Source organism: Solea solea, chromosome 18, assembly GCF_958295425.1.
Source record: "Solea solea chromosome 18, fSolSol10.1, whole genome shotgun sequence".
NCBI classification, from domain to species: Eukaryota; Metazoa; Chordata; class Actinopteri; order Pleuronectiformes; family Soleidae; genus Solea; species Solea solea.
The window spans coordinates 6,492,711-6,515,660 of NC_081151.1; the positions used below are offsets into that span (position 1 = coordinate 6,492,711).

The 22,950-nt window shown below is 39.3% G+C and overlaps 2 protein-coding genes across 3 annotated transcripts; both read left to right on the plus strand.

The window, feature by feature from the left end:
* Positions 1–617: 617 nt before the first annotated feature.
* On the plus strand, positions 618–6,627 carry LOC131444849 (uncharacterized). Its single transcript, XM_058615531.1, has 5 exons — positions 618–910; positions 3,515–4,141; positions 5,135–5,465; positions 5,550–5,725; positions 6,387–6,627. The coding sequence occupies exons 2-5, from the start codon at positions 3,525–3,527 to the stop codon at positions 6,625–6,627; spliced, it is 1,365 nt and encodes a 454-aa protein (XP_058471514.1). The 5' UTR covers positions 618–910; positions 3,515–3,524.
* A 6,799-nt stretch (positions 6,628–13,426) lies between these two features.
* LOC131444920 (uncharacterized) lies at positions 13,427–21,332 on the plus strand. 2 transcript variants are annotated; one of them, XM_058615626.1, is made up of 5 exons: positions 13,427–14,377; positions 18,478–19,104; positions 20,116–20,446; positions 20,541–20,716; positions 20,912–21,332. In XM_058615626.1, exons 2-5 carry the CDS (start codon positions 18,488–18,490, stop codon positions 21,150–21,152), a joined length of 1,365 nt encoding a protein of 454 aa, XP_058471609.1. In that variant the 5' UTR covers positions 13,427–14,377; positions 18,478–18,487; the 3' UTR covers positions 21,153–21,332. The 2 variants fall into 2 exon arrangements, with proteins under 2 accessions (XP_058471609.1, XP_058471608.1); XM_058615625.1 differs by having other exon boundaries at positions 13,427–13,617.
* The last annotated feature ends 1,618 nt before the right edge of the window (positions 21,333–22,950 follow it).

Sequence of the window (22,950 nt, forward strand, 5' to 3'; positions counted from 1 at the left end):
GTTAGCGATAAGAGTTTTTGGAACAGTGTTCAGGGTTCCATATAAAGTGTGTCGGATCATTCACTGCCACATAAGATTACCACTCAATGCTCCATGTGTGGACCCGGTTCATGTTTCGCATCTTATTTGGTTAGGTTCATGTTTCCTGTTTTTTTCTGTGTCCAGCATTGACCTCATGTCTTTGCCGCTCTGTCATATCGTGTGTTAACACATTCACTTGTCGATTGATAAGATTTGATAGGGAATCACATTCGTAACATTTTTAGTTGTTTGTCTTCTTGGTATTTTAATGGCTTAATCCAAATTGTGAAAACGTGTTTGACAGTGGTTGAATGTGATTTATATTTGCATACTACAGGTTCAGTTAGTATGCTGGCAAGGAGCAGGTAGATTTCCCTCACTAACAATTATAATCATTCGTATTGGACTTTGGTTCGCTCTCTCTAATGTTGGGACTATACCTGAGCAGCAAGTTGTTTGGAACCCTGTTTGGAACAATAGGAGGGGGGGGGGGGGTCTTGGGGGAGTGTGGCGTTGCCTAGCAGAGAGGTGGTCACGCCCTGAGCTGAACAAACACATGCTGTTTGAAAGAAAGAAAGGAAGAAAGAATGATCCAATCAATGTATTACATGGACAAATGTATTTAATTGATGATTGTGACTTGAATGTATTAAGGTTGTAGGAAGCCTGTATTGAGTTAATTTAGTTTAGTGAGGTTTTCTTTGACCGTCAGTTCATGATGTGTTACGTCAGGTTATGTTCTATTACTGTTAAATCAACAGATCGTCATTCACAACCTGGGACATCAAGGGAATACTTCTATGAGTTGTTGATCCTGTTGTGGATTAAGTATTTCTATTTCTTTTCCTAAAGAAGCTTGGACACATGTGGATAGAAACGACTTTCAAAGGTGATATTTTATACCTTTCTCTACCTTAGTCTGTCTTTCTTTCTTTCTATTTATTTGTCCCTTTATTCATAATTAGATTATATCTTTGCTGTTTTACTTTTGTGTTAACCCAATTTGATTCTGTTTCTCTCACTCCCTCTTTTATTTATGTCACATGTCCATGTTTTTCCTCAATTTGAACTGTAATTGCGTTCAATTTTTATTCTGCATACTATGGGGGGGGATTATAAGAGTATTTAATTTTTATGTATGTATTACTTTATAACTCTGTGCGTTGAGAACTTTGAGTGTGTGTGTTAACATCGGATGATATTATAGCCTTCATCTAGATTAGCACAGGTTGACTGTGTTTGCTATAAATGATTAATTGGTAGTGATTTATTGGTAAGTTTAAGTACAGCATGTATGTGAATGCTGTACAGCAGGGATCAGCTCAAGTAAATGTGGTCGAGGGCCAATTTTCTTTGTAAGCAATTGAATATTTGGGCCAAAACATCATATCTTCATTAGGCGAAACAAAACAAAAACCCATGTTTGCTGCCTTAAACTAACAATAATGTGGACGTTGTATATATTTAAATTCAAAGCCTGTTTTAATGGCTTTCTTTAAACTTGGAACACAGTTTCTCTCCTGCGAAGTACAAATTTGGCACTCAAAAAGGGCAACACAATATCAAAATCACAGAGGCCAATAAAATTAGACATCAGCTGAAATGGCAATTATTTCATATATGAACTAGTAACATAAATGATAACCATCTTGATGTCCAGTTCCATTTCAAACAAGTGCCCATATGCAGTGCAAATATCACAAAAACTTCAGAACATTGAAAATTTGTCACTTCATTCAGCCAGTTACTGAGGCAGACCAGAGTGTTTACATTATCAGGGGACAAAGAGGCTCGCTTCTTTTGAATGATGTGGCCTTTGAGTGAGAGGGGTTAAGTGGGCCGTGCAAGGCAGCTGTTCAAACGGAAGTAGTTTCGCGGTGGCAACCATGTTCAAGGAATACTTCACCGATTTGCATTTAGCTTTGTATTACTAGAATAGGGGCAGTATTTTTGAAAAATTGTGCTGAGTGGAGAAATATCTTCCTTCTTTTCTTTGTCACGTGCCCACCTGTGACACTTGGTCCTGTTAGCATGACTGTTAGCAAAGATGGTGGACACTGTTTACATTCTGGGAATGAGGTCCCGTCCCCCTACGAGTGGGTCTAAAAAGTGCGGAATTAGCGTTTAGCAGTTTCAAACCTCGGACCAAGTGTCACTGGTGGGCAGTCAGTCGCCACCGGAAGTAATTTATACATACATACATATATATATATATATATATATATATATATATATATATATATTAGTTGTGTTACAGCAGCAGATGAAATGCAGATGAAATAGATTAAATATACATATATGTATGTATATATATATAAATATATATATATATATTTATATACATATATGTATATATGTATGTGTATACATACATATATATATATATATATATATACATTTCATCTGCTGCTGTAACACAACTAATTTGCCACTGGGACAGAAAGAAAGAAGCTGGTTGTTTACACTAAAGTTTGACACCACTTTGTATTTTGCCCTCTTTTAACAGCAGCAGAAGCGGCAGCAGCGAAAGCTTCTTTTATTGTCGCAACAAAATTGAGTGTAAAACCATGGGCTGCATTTGAAGTGTTATCCTTTGGAGCATCACTAAGCCCATCACCGATTCTTCCAACTATTCCATAGAAAGAATATTGTTGAAAACATTATAAAGAAAATGATTCACTCTTTCTTTTGACAAATTTATTACCATGGATATTTTCCATATGCGGCAAAGCAGATGACTTCTTGACTATTGATCCGAGCAAAAGAGAGAAAAGAATATAAATCGTCAGATAGCTCAGCTGGTAGAGCTGGTGCCCCATGGGCCATTGCAGCAATTCCACCTTTATTTTCTCCCACCCCACCCCCCTGACGCTGACTGTTCATCAATAAAGGCTAGAAATGCCCTAAAAAGGATATAAATCAAAGGTAAAGCAACACTGCAATGTGGGGTTTTTTCTTCTTTATAATTTATATTCAGTCCAATGTGTCAATCAAAGCTGGTAATGGGAAGCCGCACTAGTTTTCATTCATCATTCAGCATGTATCAGTGAGTGTCATTGTGTATGCCTGTTCTGGTTTCTCTACATGTGTGAAATCAAGGAGTGGTTTGGTGCAGAAAGGTTCAGGTTTCAAGATTAGCCATTCAAACAATGAAGTCTACGTCACCATCTTTTCCACACAGATGGGCTGAAGGGATTGAGGTCGTGATGCAATCAAGCTGTTTCTCTAACTGTGGCTCCTAGTACTGCTTCACGTTGGTAATCAACCTCATCTGTGACTGAATGACTAGTCAAGTTATCAATCAAATTATTCACAGGTTTATAACATGGTTTTCTTAGATACATGAGAGAAATGATCAAATAAACGGTTGAATTATCAAACGTTTTAAAGCCTTTGACTACTACAAAGAAGTAGTAGTAGTACCTCTTTATTGCATTAATGACCTTGTTGAAATATCAAATGATTCAAAATGTGATTTCATATTCTGCCTCAGGTTTGAATCTATGACGTCTGGCTCTTCATCCAAGATGAAAGCACTAAGAATGACCTTCCTCCTCCTCTTTATTCCTGCCATGGTCTTAATTTTCATCCTCGCCGGACTAACATCCAGGGCAGACAGGCACATCTCAACCATGGGTAGGCCTCCAAAAAATTCAGACATTCAGATCTCTGAGCAGACCTTCACCCGCCTCAACAACACCAAACATCTACTGGTGTCAGCCTTCATGGACCAGAGGAGGAAGGGCTTGGATATACGCATCATTGGCATATTTAAAAGAGACTCCATCAACCCCCTGAACTGTTATTTCTGGTGCGATGGTCACATGTCAGTCCCGACTCCATCAGAGATTATGGTGCACTCAGACCACTTTGGTTTTCCCTACGTCACTACAGATGTCATGTGTCCAATTCCTGAAAACTGCTCTGCTACACACGTTACTCTTGTGACTCGGCCAAACAGTGACATTGAACCCGACCAGCTTTGGTTACCCATAAGAAACAAAGAGATGAAAGACAATGTGTATAACACATTTCAGTTTGATTTCACAGTCTGCATCTCCAACATGTTTGGAGACTACAACAATGTGCTTCAGGTCGCCCAGACCCTGGAGATGTACAGGTCAGTAGAGCAACAACACCAGAAAACTCTGTCACACATTAACGACGTCGCCTTCTCTCTTACAACTCCAACTTTAGTCATGCTCACATATTTTTATGTCCGGAAAGAAGGTTATCTACCATCTTTATCACGCAGTCTCTGATGGACTTGTGCTGTGTTTCCCTATCAACGTCTCAACTTGCTTTAGTGATGTTTTCATTTCACTCATGAGTCTGCCAAGTGAAGAGCCGCTGCTAAAAGGCCTAGATGCTTTCCCCGGGTAAACTAAACCAAGTGTTTCTTTGCAACGCATTCCTTAGCAACAGCAATCGAGCTCCAGACATCACGTAACTCATGAAAATGACCAATGTGCCAATGCCAGTGTCAGAGCCGTCAGAATTCACTGCGCAAGCTTTAAATCCACGGAGATCGTTCAGTAGATGAATTTATCTGACCCCCACAATGTCCCCAAAGGTTATTTTCACGACTGTGGTAACAGGCACAATGGACATTATTCCAGACTTGGAGTAACCCAGCATTTTCAACTTCTGATCAACATATCATAATAAAAGCACGTCAAATTAACAAGACATTAAAGTTGCCTGGTGTTAGACTCTGTGCCTGAGATGAAGTGATCGCCACAAAAGCAGAATCCATCTTGGACTCTTGCTTTGAGTGAGTTTTATTGCAGTGATCCAATGCTTTTGTCTCTCGGGATCTTTGGTGATCCAGTAAAATGTTCTCCTGTTGTGCGTCGCCTGACATATGATGGCCTGGTATACATGCTGTTGACTATATACGTCTATGGATTTGAACGGTGCTACTTCCTGCCAAATTGCATAGTTTTGGTTCCAACTGTTGCATGACAGCTACTGGAACTCCATACTGGAATTAGGCAAACATGTCATTTCTGTTGTAGCGACCATGTCTTGCTCTTGCTGGCAGGATCCAATTCAATTGTGCCACCTTAAGCCCATGCTAATGTGAAGTAATGACTTAATATTTCATCCCCAGGTTGCTTTCTGTGGACAGGGTGGTGATCTATAACACCAGTTGTGGCCCAGAACTCGACCGCCTCTTGCAGGCCTACATCCAGGAGGGCTTCGTGGAGGTGGTTCCATGGCCCATTGACCAATATTTGAGTCCTTCTAAGGGCTGGTTGTTCTCAGAGCATGGAGGCGAACTGCACTATTATGGCCAGCTGACCTCACTTAACGAGTGCATTTACAGATCCATGGCCCGATCACGCTACGTCCTGCTGAACGACATGGACGAGATTGTTATGCCGTACCAGCACACCAACCTGACGTCCCTGATGGACATGCTCCAACAGCAGCACCCAAATGTCGGTGTATTGAAAAAGACAGACTCAAAGAGAAGTTTAATATGTTAACAGTTCTACCGTCTTCTCCTCTTCCATGCTTTGTAGACGGGTGTGTTCCTCATTGAGAACCATATCTTCCCTAAAAAACACTTTGAACCAAGTAAAAGGTTCCACCTGCCGCAATGGAACGGGGTGCCGGGAGTTAACCTTCTGGAACACATTTATAGCGAGGAGCCAGACAGAAAGGTGTACCACCCACACAAGATAATAATTCAACCAAGGTAGCGTGGTGAATTCACTATTCAAATAATGTACGAGCAAATGTCCAGTGCTGTACCGTATTTGCATTTTCACAATGACAAAACAAGGTCAAAGCCAAACACGTTCACAATGTTCTGGGGTTAGGGTTCAGTCTATCAGGGCCAAGGATTTATGTTTTCATTTAGTTGTATATGCTGAGGATAAAGTCAACTTTAAGTCAAGTTACTTGTAGTTTACACAGATGACAACACACACACACAGACACAGGTTTGTGCAGCTATTCTTTTAAGGACTCTGAAAGTGTTTTCCTTTACCTTAACTATAACCAGTTTGTGTCCAACCCTAACCTTACCTTAACCTAAACACAGTTCAAATCTTTGCCCTAAACATACTCAGAAATGAGGTTCTGCCTCAGTAAGACTAGGTTTTGGAATACTGATCCAGACATGGTCAGTAAAGAGATAAATATTTATTGTATATAGACATGCGTATATGTATATGTATGTATGTATATGTATATATATATATATATATATATATATATATATATATATATATACATACATACATATATACACACACACACACGTATATATATAAATATATATTTATATACATATACATATATACACATACATACATATATATATATATATTCATGTGTGTCTCTGTGCATGACAGGATGGTGGAGCAAACTTCAGTGCATGAGGTGCTCAAGAAGTTTGGACAGGATTTCAAAGTACCACCACAAGTTTGCCGGCTCATCCACGTCCGTGTGCCACTGCAGGGGGCGCTAACTATAGATCAGCTCCATGTGGACAAACGGCTGTGGGACTTCCACGAAAGGCTGATTCCCAACGTGGACATGGTGCTGAGGAGAGCGGGACTGCTGAACAGAGGGGCAGAGTTGATGGACGAGTGATTGCACAGACGCTTCAGTTCCCCCTTATCTTTCACAGCAGGCTTTATCAAATATTGATCTCAAATACACAAGGGCTGTGCTTTGTGACGTATGGCGTTAAATTTGTTCCAATAATATTTGTATATGTGCAGAGGGTGATCCACACATATTTCTTGATTTGAATGGGTGTTCTGAGATCCAAATAAAAAAATCTAATTTGTAACTTGTATATTGATTTTTACAAATATAGATTTGTATTTGTAAATAATATTACATTTGTAAAACTGAAAATTGCATTTGTGAATTGTGATTCTGCATTTGTGGATCGCCAGCACACACATTCCTCTCTTTCCACAGTTACGGATTTTTGAGACAGTCTGGATTTGCATGCGTGTTTTTTAGATCCACAAATAAGATAAAACCCATTTGTAACTTGTATATTGATTTTTACAAATAATATGACATTCGTAAAACTGAAAATTTGTGAATTGTTATTGCGCATTTGTGGATCGCCAGCTCACGCATTCCTCTCTTTCTACAGTCACAGATTTTTGATATGTTATATTTATCTCAATAATGCCTCCCTTCATCAGCAGGTGGCAGTACAATCTAGCTAAAGTGACAATGCACTCCATGGCATGGATGTATTATGAGAACTGGATAGAGCACTGCCCCCTCTGCCTTGAAGACATTATGTCATGGTGGCCACTCTTGGTACTGCAACAAAAAATACTAAAAGCAATTTTCCCATTGACCACAATAGTAAAAGAGACGCCTGTAAAAGTGTCCACAGGACACCTCGAGACATGGACACAGGCATGTAGATATCTTTGTAATCTATATTTTTAATTCATGAAGTTTCATGAAATTTTAGTTCATGAAGTTTCACATTTGTAAATTAAACCTTCCTAAAAGCCATAAAAGGTCCACAAAAATCATATTTCCCAGAGTGACGTCACAGCTGTGTGCGAGCACAGCAAAGTGCGGTCATGTGGCATCCCAGGAACGGCACTATTGTCAGGGAACTGTACGATGTGAAAACTTTATGAGAAATGTTAATAAATTAAGGCACAGCGCTGTAAAAGACTCATTGCAAGTTATCGCAATCGCTTGATTGCAGTTGTTGCTGCAAAGGGCGGCCCAACCAGTTATTAGGTTTAGGGGGCAAACACTTTTTCACACAGGGCCATAGGTTTAGATTTTTTTTCCCTCCCTTAATAATAAAAACCTTCATTTAAAAACTGCATTGTGTTTGCTTGTGTTGTCTTTGACAAATATTTAAATTTGTTTGATGATCTGAAACATTTAAGTGTGACAAACATGCTAAAAAATAAGAAAGGAAGGGGGCAAACACTTTTTCACACTGTAAGTAAACAAATAAACAAAAATAAATTTTCAGACTTCAGTGCTACTCCTTCAAAGTGTAAGTGTGAGAACATTTCAGACAAAATGGCGGCGAGGAGTGAGTGTTGCAGCTCACGTGTGTTTAAAGTGGGAAAAATAATCTCATTCACCAGGAAACACTTGTCCTTTAAACTTGTAGATACACTAGCAAAAACGCATGCCATGTTATTGGTTTTTCCACGTCTTATTTAAAAAAAAAAAAAAAGAAGAACGGAATTAAGCCACTCAAACTTGTATGTATCAACACACATCAGCAACATGACCCCTAACCGCTAAGATCATACCACATTTCCATTAGTCCATTAGTTTTTTTTAAATTTTGCAGAAAATGTATAAAAAAAAAAAAGGACTAATGCACAGGATTTCATTGCATCAAGGGACAAAGTTAAATATAACTACCGATAAAATACCTTTCACATCACGCTCCCCCATCTGAGTGTTTATGAGACTTCTGTAGCCTTGAGGCAGCGTAAAAACACAAATCAGGCAAAGGCAAGGCAGGATTTAAAAAATAAATAAATTAAAAAATCGGAAGCCCTCCAGCGAGCTAAGCACTCAAGGACAGATATGACAGAGCGGCAAAGACATGAGGTCAATGCTGGACACAGGTTGACAAAGGGAGAATAGCAGGGAGAGGAAGAGGGTGGGAAAACAGGACAGAGACTGGGAAGAGGGGCAACAGGGGTGAGTTACCAAAATAAAACAGGAAGTGTTTACATATTGTAAATGTATGTGATTGTTAAAAAAGTAAAATAACAACAACAATCATAATAATAAAATTATTCAAAGATACTGCGTTCTCCTCCTCGCTCTCGGATCCACGTCATGGATTAAGGCTTGACGAGATGAACCTGCTAACTGGGCAAATATTATTTCATGCATGTAAGGATTTAGATTTGATCAGAGTGGCCTTGAAAAAATGGTCTTAAAAAGTCTCACAACTGTCGTCAGATTGGACACTGACGGGCTGCTTGTAGTGATGAAACCACCGGAAGATGGTGGAAATCGACGCTCTGACGGTGTCCACAAACTGTCCATAATCAAGTGGAGACACAGTCCAACCGTTTCTGTGCAGAATAAAGCAGAATTTAAGAGGTGTAGAACATTATGTTAAACTGCTGCTTTCATTCAGCAGTCACTTATAAATATGGCAGCCTGCACTGACACTAATAAGACATCTGAATGGGGAGTCAGTTAGGTGTCCCCCGGTGAAACCCCATGACTCCTCTGCTGGCTGGAAATGAGGTATAGATTTACTTGACATTGAAAGATTTCCAAATGAAATTGAATGTGACATTTCCCCTTTTCTTTCATACATTTTTTTCTTCTTCTGTATCTTATCTCTCCAGACTTTATGTGTACAGTACTGACAGACGCTAAAGCACAAAGCCAGAACAACACAGAAGACATTGGTCATTTTTTACGTGTAAAAATCAGTATAAATGTCAAAACTGTCTCGACAGTAATGGAAAATAAACTCTATAAATATAACACTTTGGCTCATATAATGTGTACCACTCATGGTAGAGGCTCACATTCACCTCTGCTGGTTTTTTTTTTATATATTAACCCTTAGAACACAGAGCATTTTGGCTGCTTTTTTTCCATTACTATGTTTAAACTTACAGTATATACAGAGGTTATAAGAATGTGCGATATAAAATGTCTTATATCCTTTTTTCAACACAACCATGGCACAACAATGAAAAAAATAATTCATTTTCACCAACTATATAAACACACCACACAAAAAGTACTCAAAATGTTTATGTACAAGTTCACTCGGCTCGTTTTTATGAACGAAAAGAAAAGGAAAAAAACTATCTATTTTTGTGACTTCTGCACAAATATTGCTACTTTATATCACGACTAAAAATGGACACTATAAATTGACCATAGGTGTCAGAGTGAATGGTTGGTTGTTTCTGACCAACCATTCACTCACCAAGTGATGAGAAACAAGGTCAGTGATCACCTGCTGGACACAGTGATGGCTGCAGACGCCAACACCTGTTTCTTTTTAGTAATTCCATTGATTATACAATTGACGGAGGATATGCCCCTGCAAAGTGGGACCTCTATTATCTTGAGATATTGTGGCTGAGTTTAGCCAAATCGCCACAGTCTAACTGTATTTTCATGTGTGCTAAGAGATGGACCTTTCTGAATCACCCTGTCTTGCACCAACACCTTTCCACCTCATTCTGATGCTCAGTTTGAACTTCAGCTGGTCATCTTCGCCGTGTCCAAGTCACTGCCACGTGATATTTAGGCTATTTACCCTAAATAGATTTTACCTGAAGCAGTAAAGGCCTGGCTGACACAGCAATATGGTTATTGTTGCTCTTTGGGGAAATCCGCTGGTACAAAGCAGCATCTTCTCTCTAAAGGTTTAACTTCTGCTGTAACCTACTACTACTACTACTCATAGTACACCATCCACTATTTACAAATGAATATTATGTCTTGGCTGTGACTTCAACACTATATTTTTTGTGTTTGTTTAACTAATTTGATCATTCAAGAATTATTACTGTAGAGAGGAAGACATTTTTTATTTCACAGGCCCTATATGAAGTAATATATGACATAGACAAATTTAGATAACCCATTCAAGCATGAGTGCATCTACGAATGACAATATCAACACTTTCCATGTAGTCTGTTTGTCGAATAGCTTATGCAAGTACAATTTGGAATGCCTTTTTTGAATGGATTGCTTTCTCTTCTGATGAGCTGCCAGATATATACTTGAATACTTTGTTCAGTGATACAAAGGAGTACATATCACATTGCAGTCACAGCACAGCTTAAGGTAAGTTAAGGTAGGCTCATCTCTACCCCAGGAAGGCCTTTGAGAAGGAGGTACTACTAGGTCCATGCCACAATGGAGAGGGGTGCCAGGCTTAAGTATTCTGGAGCGTATCTACAGAGTGCACCCTAAACCATCCACATATCTTCCAACCAAGCTTATTGTTAATCCGAAGTAGAAGAAGTCACATGAGAAAAGCCTTTTACTTAAAAGCAAGCAAACATTTTGCTGGTGAAAACTTAACCCTGTCATCTCCTCTGGTCGTGGGTTAATTCTCTGCTGTTACACAATCACTTTCAATACACACACGTAGCGGGTCCCGACTGGGTCCCCGCTAACAGATATATAGATAATACTGAAAGTATAAAATAATTCAGTGACGCAGGATAACTGTTGCTCATTCTCCATTCAACCCGGATTATATTTATTTTCATATTCATTTAAACGTTTTCATTGCAATCACAAATTATTTCTGTTATTCTGTTCGCATTGAAGCACTGGTCTTAACCACATTTGAATCATGTTCACATTATATATTTACACAAATTAAACTTAACGAGATTTGTATCCAATCAAGAATACACATTTTTCCTCGTTTGCAGTTAAACTATTCTTACACACACACACACACACACACACACACATATATATATATAAAAACATGACTGAAACAATCAAAATGGCTGACTCATTGCTTGCCGCTATGATCCATGAACGCGAACTAATCATTGTCACTGATTCACGTGCGTCCTTAACTAAGGCTGACCTTAAAATGCACATTAGCTTTAGCTTAAACAGTTCAACAATGACAACGTAACACACACAACTCAGAAACAAACAACAGTTAATTGACTACGTCGTCGGACGCCATTTTCCCCAATTACACCAGTCACGTACAGTGACGCTTACATATTTACGCACTTTAAACACTTTTAACTCACATACCACATATAACCGGGGATTCATATGACCTTGTAAACATCTTTAGTCACATAAAAGGTGAGTAACTGACCTGAAAGTATCAAAGAAATAAGCAACGCAGGACAACTATTGCTCATTCTCCATTCAACCGGATTACGAGCTCCACATCCGCGACGCACAATTCGGAGTTCCAGTGACGCTCCTGGTCAGTGCTGCCACCTGCTGTCCATTTTGTGCAACAGCATGTCATTGTGTGCTTCTATGTAACTAGTTATGCTGACACACAATATACAATACAATTACAATAAACCAAAAAGTGACTCTCACAGGAAAGGAAACACAAATAAATGATATCAAAAAAAATTATTATCACTTATTTTGTGAGTATCACATACACACACACACACACACACCCTGTAAATAGAATAAGCAGCCGTATTCATATGATCCTCAATGAATGTGTGGTTGACTTTGCAAATGTGTATGTAAATCACAGGAAGATGGTTAGCGATAAACTGGGGTGTTGGAGAATAGCAACAGAAAAAAAGTTTCATACAAATGAAACACTGTTTTATCAATCCATCCATTTTCTACCGCTTTTATCCTCGATGAGGGTTGCGGGGGGTGCTGTGCCAATCTCAGCTGACATAGGGCGACAGGCGGGATCACACCCTGGACAGTTCACCAGTCTATCGCAGGGCCACACATAGAGACAAACAACCATTCATTCACACACTCACGACTACGGTCATAGTGTCCAATTTACCTTATCCCCATATTGCATGTTTTCAGACTGTGGGAGGAAGCCGGGGAACCCGCAGAAAACTCATGCACACACGGGGAGAACATGCAAACTCCATGCAGAAAGGCACACTGTTTTATAATAATTGTATTTTCCTTGTCACAATTATTTTTTAAATGACAAATCTAAGCCACGTGACACATCTGGTGTCAGATATCATGTGTGTGGACAGGGATTGAGGGACCACTCCAAAAATTGTCTGTCACAAACCATTTTGGGTCAGTGGGAGCTCAGTTGTGGGCTATATTTTTGGGGGGTTTTTTTTGTAAAAAAAAAAACAGCCTTGTTTTTTGAAGCAAAGCCACAGATCACTTTTGAACAACTGGAATCCTACATCTTACTTGCCCGTTACAGGTACACCTGCATCTGTTAATCTGTTCATCATTCTTACAGATTACATCAGACTGTAGCTTCCAATCATGTAAATAAACAAGGATACAAAGGAGATCAAACATACCAACCAGAGACACACCTTTGCTACAGTATTACCACAGATATAATGAATGTTTGTTTTCACATTAACAGCAGTTGGAGAAAAGCAGCTGTACACGTCAGTGATCCAGCTTTATCAGGCTTTACATGCTTCAGTGGACCAAATCGGTTTCTAGTGACTTGAATGTATTAAGGTTGTAGGAAGCCCGTATTGAGTTAATTTAGTTTAGTGAGGTTAATTAATTTACAGATAATCAAAGAGCAGAATATACATAGAGTGATGACGTTTCATCTGGGTAAAACCTGGGTGTGATCTGTTCCGTCTTACACTTCCAATTATTTAAATAAACAAGGATAAAAAGAACATCAAACATACTAACCAGAGACACACCTATTACCACATATATAATGAACGTTTGTTTTCACATTAACAGTAGTTGGAGAAAAGCAGCTGTACACATCAGTGATACAGCTTTAACAGGTTTTACATGCTTCAGTGGACCGAATAGGTTTCTAGCCAGAGCAACCTGGGGTTAGATGTTTGACCAATGGACACATCTGCATGTAGCCATCAGAGCCTAATGTCTAAGGACTTTTCTCAACATCCATACTTCTCAGTACTTGCGTACTCCAGTACTAAGTAAGTCCAAGTTCTGTTCCAATTCTCAAGCAGCGAGGACCGTTCTCATACCCATTTTAATAATATCGTGTGTTAACACATTCATTTGTCGATTGATAAGATTTGATAAGGAATTACATTTGAAACATTTTTAGTTGTTTGTCTTTTTGGTATTTTAACAGCTTAATCTGAAAACGTGTTTGACAGTGGTTGAATGTCATGGATATTTGCATACTATAGGTTCAATTAGTATGTTGGCAAGGAGCAGGTAGATTTCCCTCACTAACGATTATAATCATTCGTATTGGACTTTGGTTCGCTCTCTCTAATGTTGGGACTATACCTGAGCATCAAGTTGTTTGGAACCATGTTTGAAACAAAAGGGGGGGGTGCCCAGCAGAGTGGTGGTCACGCCCTGAGCTGAACAAACACATGCTGTTTGAAAGAAAGAAAGAAAGAAATTAAGAAAGAAAGGAAGAAACTGATCCAATCAATGTATTACATGGACAAATGTGTTTTATTGATGATTGTGACTTGAATGTATTAAAGTTGTAGGAAGCCCGTATTGAGTTAATTTAATTTAGTGAGGTTTTCTTTGACCGTCAGTTCATGAGGTGTTACGTCAGGTTACGTTCTATTACTGTTAAATCAACAGATCGTCATTCACGACCTGGGACATCAAGGGAATACTTCTATGAGTTGTTGATCCTGTTGTGGATTAAGTATTTCTATTTCTATTCCTAAAGACGATTGGACACGTGAATAGAAACGACTTTCAAAGGTGATATTTCAAACCTTTCTCTACCTTAGACTGGCTTTTCATTTAATTTCTATTTGTCCCTTTATTTATAATTAGATTATATCTTGGCTGTTTTACTTTTGTGTGTTAACCCAATTTGATTCTGTTTCTCTCACTCCCTCTTTTATTTACAGTATGTCACATGTCCATGTATTTCCTCAATTTTAACTGTACTTGCTTTCTTTTTATTCTGCTCATTATTGGGGGGGGGGGGGATTATAAGAGTATTTAATTTTTATGTATGTATTACTTTATAACTCTCTGTCTGTGCGTTGAGAACTTTGAGTGTGTGTGTTTACATAGGATGATATTATAGCCTTCATCTAGATAAGCACAGGTTGACTGTGTTTGCTATAAATCATTTATGTATGCGAATGCATGTATGTGAATGCTGTACAGCAGGGATCAGCAAGTAAATGTGGTTGAGGGCCAATTTTCTTTGTAAGCAATTGAATATTTGGGCCAAAACATCATATCTTCATTAGGCAAAACAAAACAAAAACCCATGTTTGCTGCCTTAAAGTAACAATAATGTGGACGTTGTCTTCATCCTTGAGCCTGATGTATGATAATAATTATTTCATGGACATTTACTCCCCAAACCTGGGTGTCTCCTTAACAACAGCAGTGTTTTTAGTTAAGTTTTCCAAACCAAACATTTAGTTTAAGTTAACTGTCAATTCCAGCAACAGAATTTATTTAGATCAGTTCGTGAAAAATTAACGAATTAATCGCACAATTTTCTGTAATTAATCGATTTTTCTGAAGCTTATAACAGATATTTATTTATTTAAAATCATTTATTAAAAAGACATCAAAGATTGAAAAAAGAATATCTACTAAATGTAACTATATACAGTGTGTGCGTGAAAGAGAGAGAGTCTGTGTATGTACAGCAGATCTACATACCCGAAACACATCACATTGCAACATGTGAGTTATAAGCATGTAGATCTGCAATTTAGTGTGAAAGTATAAGATGAAAGTATAAAACAGCGCTTAAATGGTCAAATTGTAACACAACACCAGTGTGCTGTGGTAGCTCCTTCTCATACCGCAAGGAACCTGGGTGTGACACTCTCCCTCACTGTCAACATTGCTGCAACAGCTCGATCTTGCAGATACATCTTGCACAACATCAGAAGGATACGGCCTCTTCTAACCCAGAAGGCGGCACAGGTTCTGGTCCAGGCTCGTGTCATCTCACGCTTGGACTACTGCAATTCCCTCTCACACTACACCTTCACTGGCTTCCTGTAGCTGCTCGCATCCGCTTCAAGACTCTAGTGCTTGCATTCCATGCTACAAACGGATCCGGTCCAGCCTACATCCAGGACATGATCAAAACCTACACCCCAGCCTGCCCACTCCGCTCTGCATCAGCGAACCGGCTTGCTGAGAGGATCGCAGAGGCATTCACAGAACTCAAGACTGTTCACTGTCCTAGCTCCCCAATGGTGGAACAAGCTCCCCATCGACATCCGGACAGCAGAAAGCCTCCACATCTTCCGCCGGCAACTAAAAACACATTTCTTTTTGGCTCTACCTCGACTAAGATGACGACGACAAACACTTGCTTATTATGGAGGACCGAAAGGGCCAAAATTAAATAAATAAATACACCATTAAATATTTCATTAAATGTGTCATTAAATAATTAAATGTGTCATTAATTAATTAAATACACAATTAAATAATTAATTTAATGTGTCATTAAATAATTAAATGTTTTTAATTAATTAATTAATTAATTAATTAATTAATTAATTAAACATTTAATTTTCAGAGGGCGGGGCTAACGCTGATCGAGTCTGATGCATTGCTTTGGTCTGAAATCGCATGGCTGCCATGTATCACAGCATCCAATGAAAAGTATTACAGGTAACGCTGCTCTCCTTCGGACACTAAGCACCGAGTGTCCGATGAGGCGAAGCTGATCACCTCCGATACCGTTGCTGCCAAACTATTTATAATACATCATATATTAATACACAAAACACATTTTTGAATTCTAAATGACTAATTTCTCGCCTCAAATGATCTTAAAACTGCGCCCGGGGACTCAGAAAAATATTTATTTCAGGTTTATATTTATTTTCTCTGCTGCTATGCTGTGATACATGTCATACATACCATGCGATTTCAGACGCAATGAATCAGACTCGATCAGCGTTAGCCCCGTCCTCTAACTTTGATGGGCAAGTTTGACTGATAAAATAAATGAATGATCCACTGCAACACGGACCATAAAATAATTAAATATGTCATTAATTAATTAAATGTGTCTTTAATTAATTAAATATATTTAATTAATTAATTAATTAATGACACATTTAATTAATTATTTAATGGTGTACTTATTTATTTATTTATTTATTTATTTAATTTTGGCTCTTTTGGTCCTCCATAACTTATACATCGCACTTATGACTAGCACTTTATAGTTTGGCTTACTTGAAGCTCTTACTTACTTCTAGCTCTTGTTTGTACCCAAATGTTTAAATGCACTTATTGTAAATCGCTTTGGATAAAAGCGTCTGCTAAATGACATGTAATGTAATGTAATGTAATGTAACTCCATCTTGAATGAGCTGATCCCCAACAGCTGCAACCATGTTAAAGGAATACTTCACCGATTTGCATTTAGCTTTGTATTACTAGAATAGGGGCAGTATTTTTGAAAAATTGTGCTTCCTAACCTCCTAGCTTCCTTCCCTTGAATGGAGAAATATCTTCCTTCTTTTCCTTGTCACGTGCCCACCAGTGACACTTGGTCCTGTTAGCGTAACTGTTAGCAAAGATGGCGGACACTGTTTACATTCTGGGCCAAGTGTGGTTCATTTTTCCTTGATCGTTTGAAACATCCAGAAAATGGTTAGCACATGCTCGTGGCATAGTGTCGCTACCAGTCGCCACCGGAAGTAATTTATACAAAGATATATGTGTATATGTACATATTTCATCTGCATTTCATCTGCTGCTGTAACACAACTAATTTGCTCCTGGGATATTTTATTCTATTGTCTAAATAGCCATTTATATCTATTTTTACTCTACTGAAACAGAAAGAAGCTGGTTGTTTACACTTAAGTTTGACACCACTTTGTATTTTGCTCTCTTTTAACAGCAGCAGCAGCAGCGGCAGCACGAAAGCCTCTGTGTAAAACCATGGGCTACATTTGAAGTGTTATCCTTTGGAGCGTCACTAAGCCCATCACCGATTCTTCCAACTATTCCATAGAAAGAATATTGTTGAAAACATTATAAAGAAAAGGATTCACTCTTTCTTTTGACAAATTTATTACCATGGATATTTTCCATATGCGGCAAAGCAGATGACTTCTTGACTATTGATCCGAGCAAAAGAGAGAAAAGAATATAAATCGTCAGATAGCTGGGCCATTGCAGCAATTCCACCTTCATTTTCTCCCACCCCACCCCCCTGACGCTGACTGTTCATCAATAAAGGCTAGAAATGCCCTAAAAAGGATATAAATCAAAGGGAAAGCAACACTGCAATGGGGTTTTTTTTCTTCTTTATAATTTATATTCAGTCCAATGTGTCAATCAAAGCTGGTAATGGGAAGCCGCACTAGTTTTCATTCATCATTCAGCATGTATCAGTGAGTGTCATTGTGTATGCCTGTTCTGGTTTCTCTACATGTGTGAAATCAAGGAGTGGTTTGGTGCAGAAAGGTTCAGGTTTCAAAGAATCAGCCATTCAAACAATGAAGTCTACGTCACCATCTTTTCCACACAGATGGGCTGAAGGGATTGCTGTCGTGACGCAATCAAGCTGTTTCTCCAACTGTGGCTCCTAGTACTGCTTCACGTTGGTAATCAACCTCATCTGTGACTGAGTCAAGTTATCAATCAAATTATTCGCAGGTTTATTACGTGGTTTTCTTAGATGAGAGAAATGATCAAATAAAGGGTTGAATTTTCAAACGTTTTAAAGCATTTGACTACTACAAAGAAGTAGTAGTAGTAGTAGTAGTAGTAGTAGTAGTACATATTTATTGCATTAATGACCTTGTTGAAATATCAAATAATTCAAAATGTGATTTCATATTCTGCCTCAGGTTTGAATCTATGACGTCTGGCTCTTCATCCAAGATGAAAGCACTAAGACTGACCTTCCTCCTCCTCTTTATTCCTGCCATGGTCTTAATTTTCATCCTCGCCGGACTAACATCCAGGGCAGACAGGCACATCTCAACCATGGGTAGGCCTCCAAATATTGTCCCCATTCAGATCTCTGAGCAGACCTTCACCCGCCTCAACAACACCAAACATCTACTGGTGTCAGCCTTCATGGACCAGAGGAGGAAGGGCTTGGATATACGCATCATTGGCATATTTAAAAGAGACTCCATCAACCCCCTGAACTGTTATTTCTGGTGCGATGGTCACATGTCAGTCCCGACTCCATCAGAGATTATGGTGCACTCAGACCACTTTGGTTTTCCCTACGGCACTACAGATGTCATGTGTCCAATTCCTGAAAACTGCTCCGCTACACACGTTACTCTTGTGACTCGGCCAAACAGTGACATTGAACCCGACCAGCTTTGGTTACCCATAAGAAACAAAGAGATGAAAGACAATGTGAATGACACATTTCAGTTTGATTTCACAGTCTGCATCTCCAACCTGTTTGGAGACTACAACAATGTGCTTCAGGTCGCCCAGACCCTGGAGATGTACAGGTCAGTAGAGCAACAACACCAGAAAACTCTGTCACACATTAACGACGTCGCCTTCTCTCTTACAACTCCAACTTTAGTCATGCTCACACATATTTTTATGTCCGGAAAGGTGGTTATCCACCATCTTTATCACGCAGTCTCTGATGGACTCGTGCTGTGTTAGGGAGCCGTCGTGTTTCCCTATCAACGTCTCAACTTGCTTTAGTGATGTTTTCATATCACGCATGAGTCTGCCAAGTGAAGAGCCGCTGCTGAGAGGCCAAGATGCTTTCCCCGGGTAAACTAAACCAAGTGTCTCTTTGCAACGCATTCCTTAGCAACAGCAATCGAGCTCCAGACATCACGTAACTCATGAAAATGACCAATGTGCCAATGCCAGTGTCAGAGCCGTCAGAGTTCACTGCGCAAGCTTTAAATCCACGGAGATCGTTCAGTAGATGAATTTATCTGACCCCCACAATGTCCCAAAAGGTTATTTTCACGAGTATGGTAACAGGCACAATGGACATTATTCCAGACCTGGAGTAACACAACATTTTCAACTTCTGATCAACATATCATAATAAAAGCACGTCAAATTAACAAGACATTAAAGTTGCCTGGTGTTAGACTCTGTGCCTGAGATGAAGTGATCGCCACACAAGCAGAATCCATCTTGGACTCTTGCTTTGAGTGAGTTTTATGGCAGAGATCCAATGCTTTTGTCTCTCGGGATCTTTGGTGATCAGGTAAAATGTTCTCCTATTGTGCGTCGCCTGACATATGATGGCCTGGTATACATGCTGTTGACAATATACGTCTATGGATTTGAACGGTGCTACTTCCTGCCAAATTGCATAGTTTTGGTTCCAACTGTTGCATGACAGCTACTGGAACTCCATACTGGAATTAGGCAAACATGTCATTTCTGTTGTAGCGACCATGACTTGCTCTTGCTGGCAGGATCCAATTCAATTGTGCCACCTTAAGCCCATGCTAATGTGAAGTAATGACTTAATATTTCATCCCCAGGTTGCTTTCTGTGGACAGGGTGGTGATCTATAACACCAGTTGTGGCCCAGAACTCGACCGCCTCTTGCAGGCCTACATCCAGGAGGGCTTCGTGGAGGTGGTTCCATGGCCCATTGACCAATATTTGAGTCCTTCTGAAGGCTGGTTGTTCTCAAAGCATGGAGGCGAACTGCACTATTATGGCCAGCTGACCTCACTTAACGAGTGCATTTACAGATCCATGGCCCGATCACGCTACGTCCTGCTGAACGACATGGACGAGATTGTTATGCCGTACCAGCACACCAACCTGACGTCCCTGATGGACATGCTCCAACAGCAGCACCCAAATGTAGGTGTATTTATCAAAAGACAGACACAAAGAGTTTGTTTATTCTTTAATGTGTTAATAGTTCTACTGTCTTCCCCTCTTCCATGCTTTGTAGACGGGGGTGTTCCTCATTGAGAACCGTTATTTCCCTAAAAAACACTTTGAACCAAGTAAAAGGTTCCACCTGCCGCAATGGAACGGGGTGCCGGGAGTTAACCTTCTGGAGCACATTTATAGCGAGGAGCCAGACAGAAAGGTGTACCACCCACACAAGATAATAATTCAACCAAGGTAGCATGGTGAATACACTATTCAAATAATGTACGAGCAAACGTCCTGTGCTGTATATATATTCTTTCACATATCTATATATCTATATATCTATATATCTGTATATAGATATACAGATATATATATATATATATATATATATATATATATATATATATATATATATATATTCATGTGTGTCTCTGTGCATCACAGGATGGTGGAGCAAACTTCAGTGCATGAGGTGCTCAAGAAGTTTGGACAGGTTTTCAAAGTACCACCACAAGTTTGTCGGCTCATCCACGTCCGTGCGCGACTGCAGGAGGCGCTAACTATAGATCAGCTCCATGTGGACAAACGACTGTGGGAATTCCACGAAAGGCTGATTCCCAACGTGGACGTGGTTCTGAGGAGAGCGGGACTGCTGAACAGAGGGGCAGAGTTGATGGACGAGTGATTGCACAGACGCTTCAGTTGCCCCTTATCTTTCACAGCACGCTTTATTAAATATTGATCTCAAATACACACGCATTATGTAATAATGTAATACATTTGCACGCCATCATGTAATAACGCAGCCTTATGTAATAATCTGCCGCATTATGTAATAAACTGCTTGAACGCAATATGTAATCAATTTTGCCGCATTATGTAATAAGTTATAATTAATAAACTTTTATGAAACACAGAGACATAGCCAGCGCCATAAAAGAGCTTCTGGACACAGTCAACGATGTTATCAGTTAGTATCAATACCAGAATTGCAGGGTGAGTAATGCAAATAATTACACAAATGACATAGCCTGTTACAGTCTGTATCCACTTCACGTGACCGCAAGCTAAGCTAACAGCTGAGTCATCAAACGAAATGAGAAATAAAAACGAGAAAACAAATATTTCAGAACTCTTTCAAAAACTTCTTTTAAAACTAAAAATGTTATCGTTGTTTATTTGGAAAACTGAACTCACCGTCAGTAAGAAGAGTAACGTAAATAAAAAAAAATCTGAAAATGAATGGATAACAATAATCACTGTTAACCTGACATTGGGTGGTGGTCCAATACATTTGTTAAGCCCTGTATATAATATTTAATTTGTGTATTTCACAAACCAATATAAATAAATATGATGATTATCAATGCACCAGCCTTTAAAACCAGGATAAGTCATCACAGATGACAATATACGCAATAAACGCTCCAGTATCAAACCTCCAGTTCACCAAACATGTAGAGAGGCAATAACAACATATTGAACAGCACAGAGCGATGACAGGGGAGTCTGTTCTTTCTTTCTCCCTAAAACTTCAGTCACTTATATTATACTGGCAGTGGTGTATACCAACAGAATGGAGATTAGAGGGATAGCCAGAGCTGCATCAAAGAATAAACTCCATTCCTTTAGAGATTGTATGATGATCCTGAAAACAACATTATGCATTTCAGCTTTTTAATTCCTGCTCAGGTGACAACTTTGGATCCTCTTCCACAATTCGCTTCACTCGGTGAAATCCAACAACCAACAGATCATCAAACAAATGTTCAACTACCAAGCAAGAGGACGAGGGAGAACTAAAGCCCTCTTACAGCAATTTCCCTCTGGAACTTTCAAGTCCCCTTGATGATTTCTTGGTTTGCCGTTTCTAGGCAACACTGGAGCCATTATTTGTCTCTGTGTTCTCAGTCGTCAAGAGCACTATTTCAGCCAACAATGGCACCATCAAGGAAACAACCTGGTACGGTTAAAAATGAAGTCTGATTCTGGAGCTGTCCTGAAAGCCAGTCTAACACAACAGCCTGTGTTTCACAGCTTCACTGTAATGCATTGTATTGACAGGTGTTCTTTTTAAATATATTTATATATACATTTTGTAAACCTCGAATGTTTCATAAAGTTGAACTGCATCATGAAATGAAAGCTGCCGAGTGGTTTATAGTGGAATACTGTTCACGTTCAAGCTGACGGAGCGTGGCATCGATAAGCTGAGTAATAAAATAACTATAATTATGTCATTGGTAATCCCCAACAACACTCACCAGCCACTTTATTAGGCACACCTCTTCACATCGGTCACACGGCAGCGACTCAGCGCATTTACACATTCAGACATGGTTGAGACGACCCCCTGAAGTTCAAAGTGGGCGCGTGAATTTGGAAAGACAGGCTGCTCCGAGTATTTCAGAAACTGCTCATCGACTTTCATGCACAACCATCTTAAGTGTTTACAGAGAAAAAACACTCGTTACAGCCAAGGT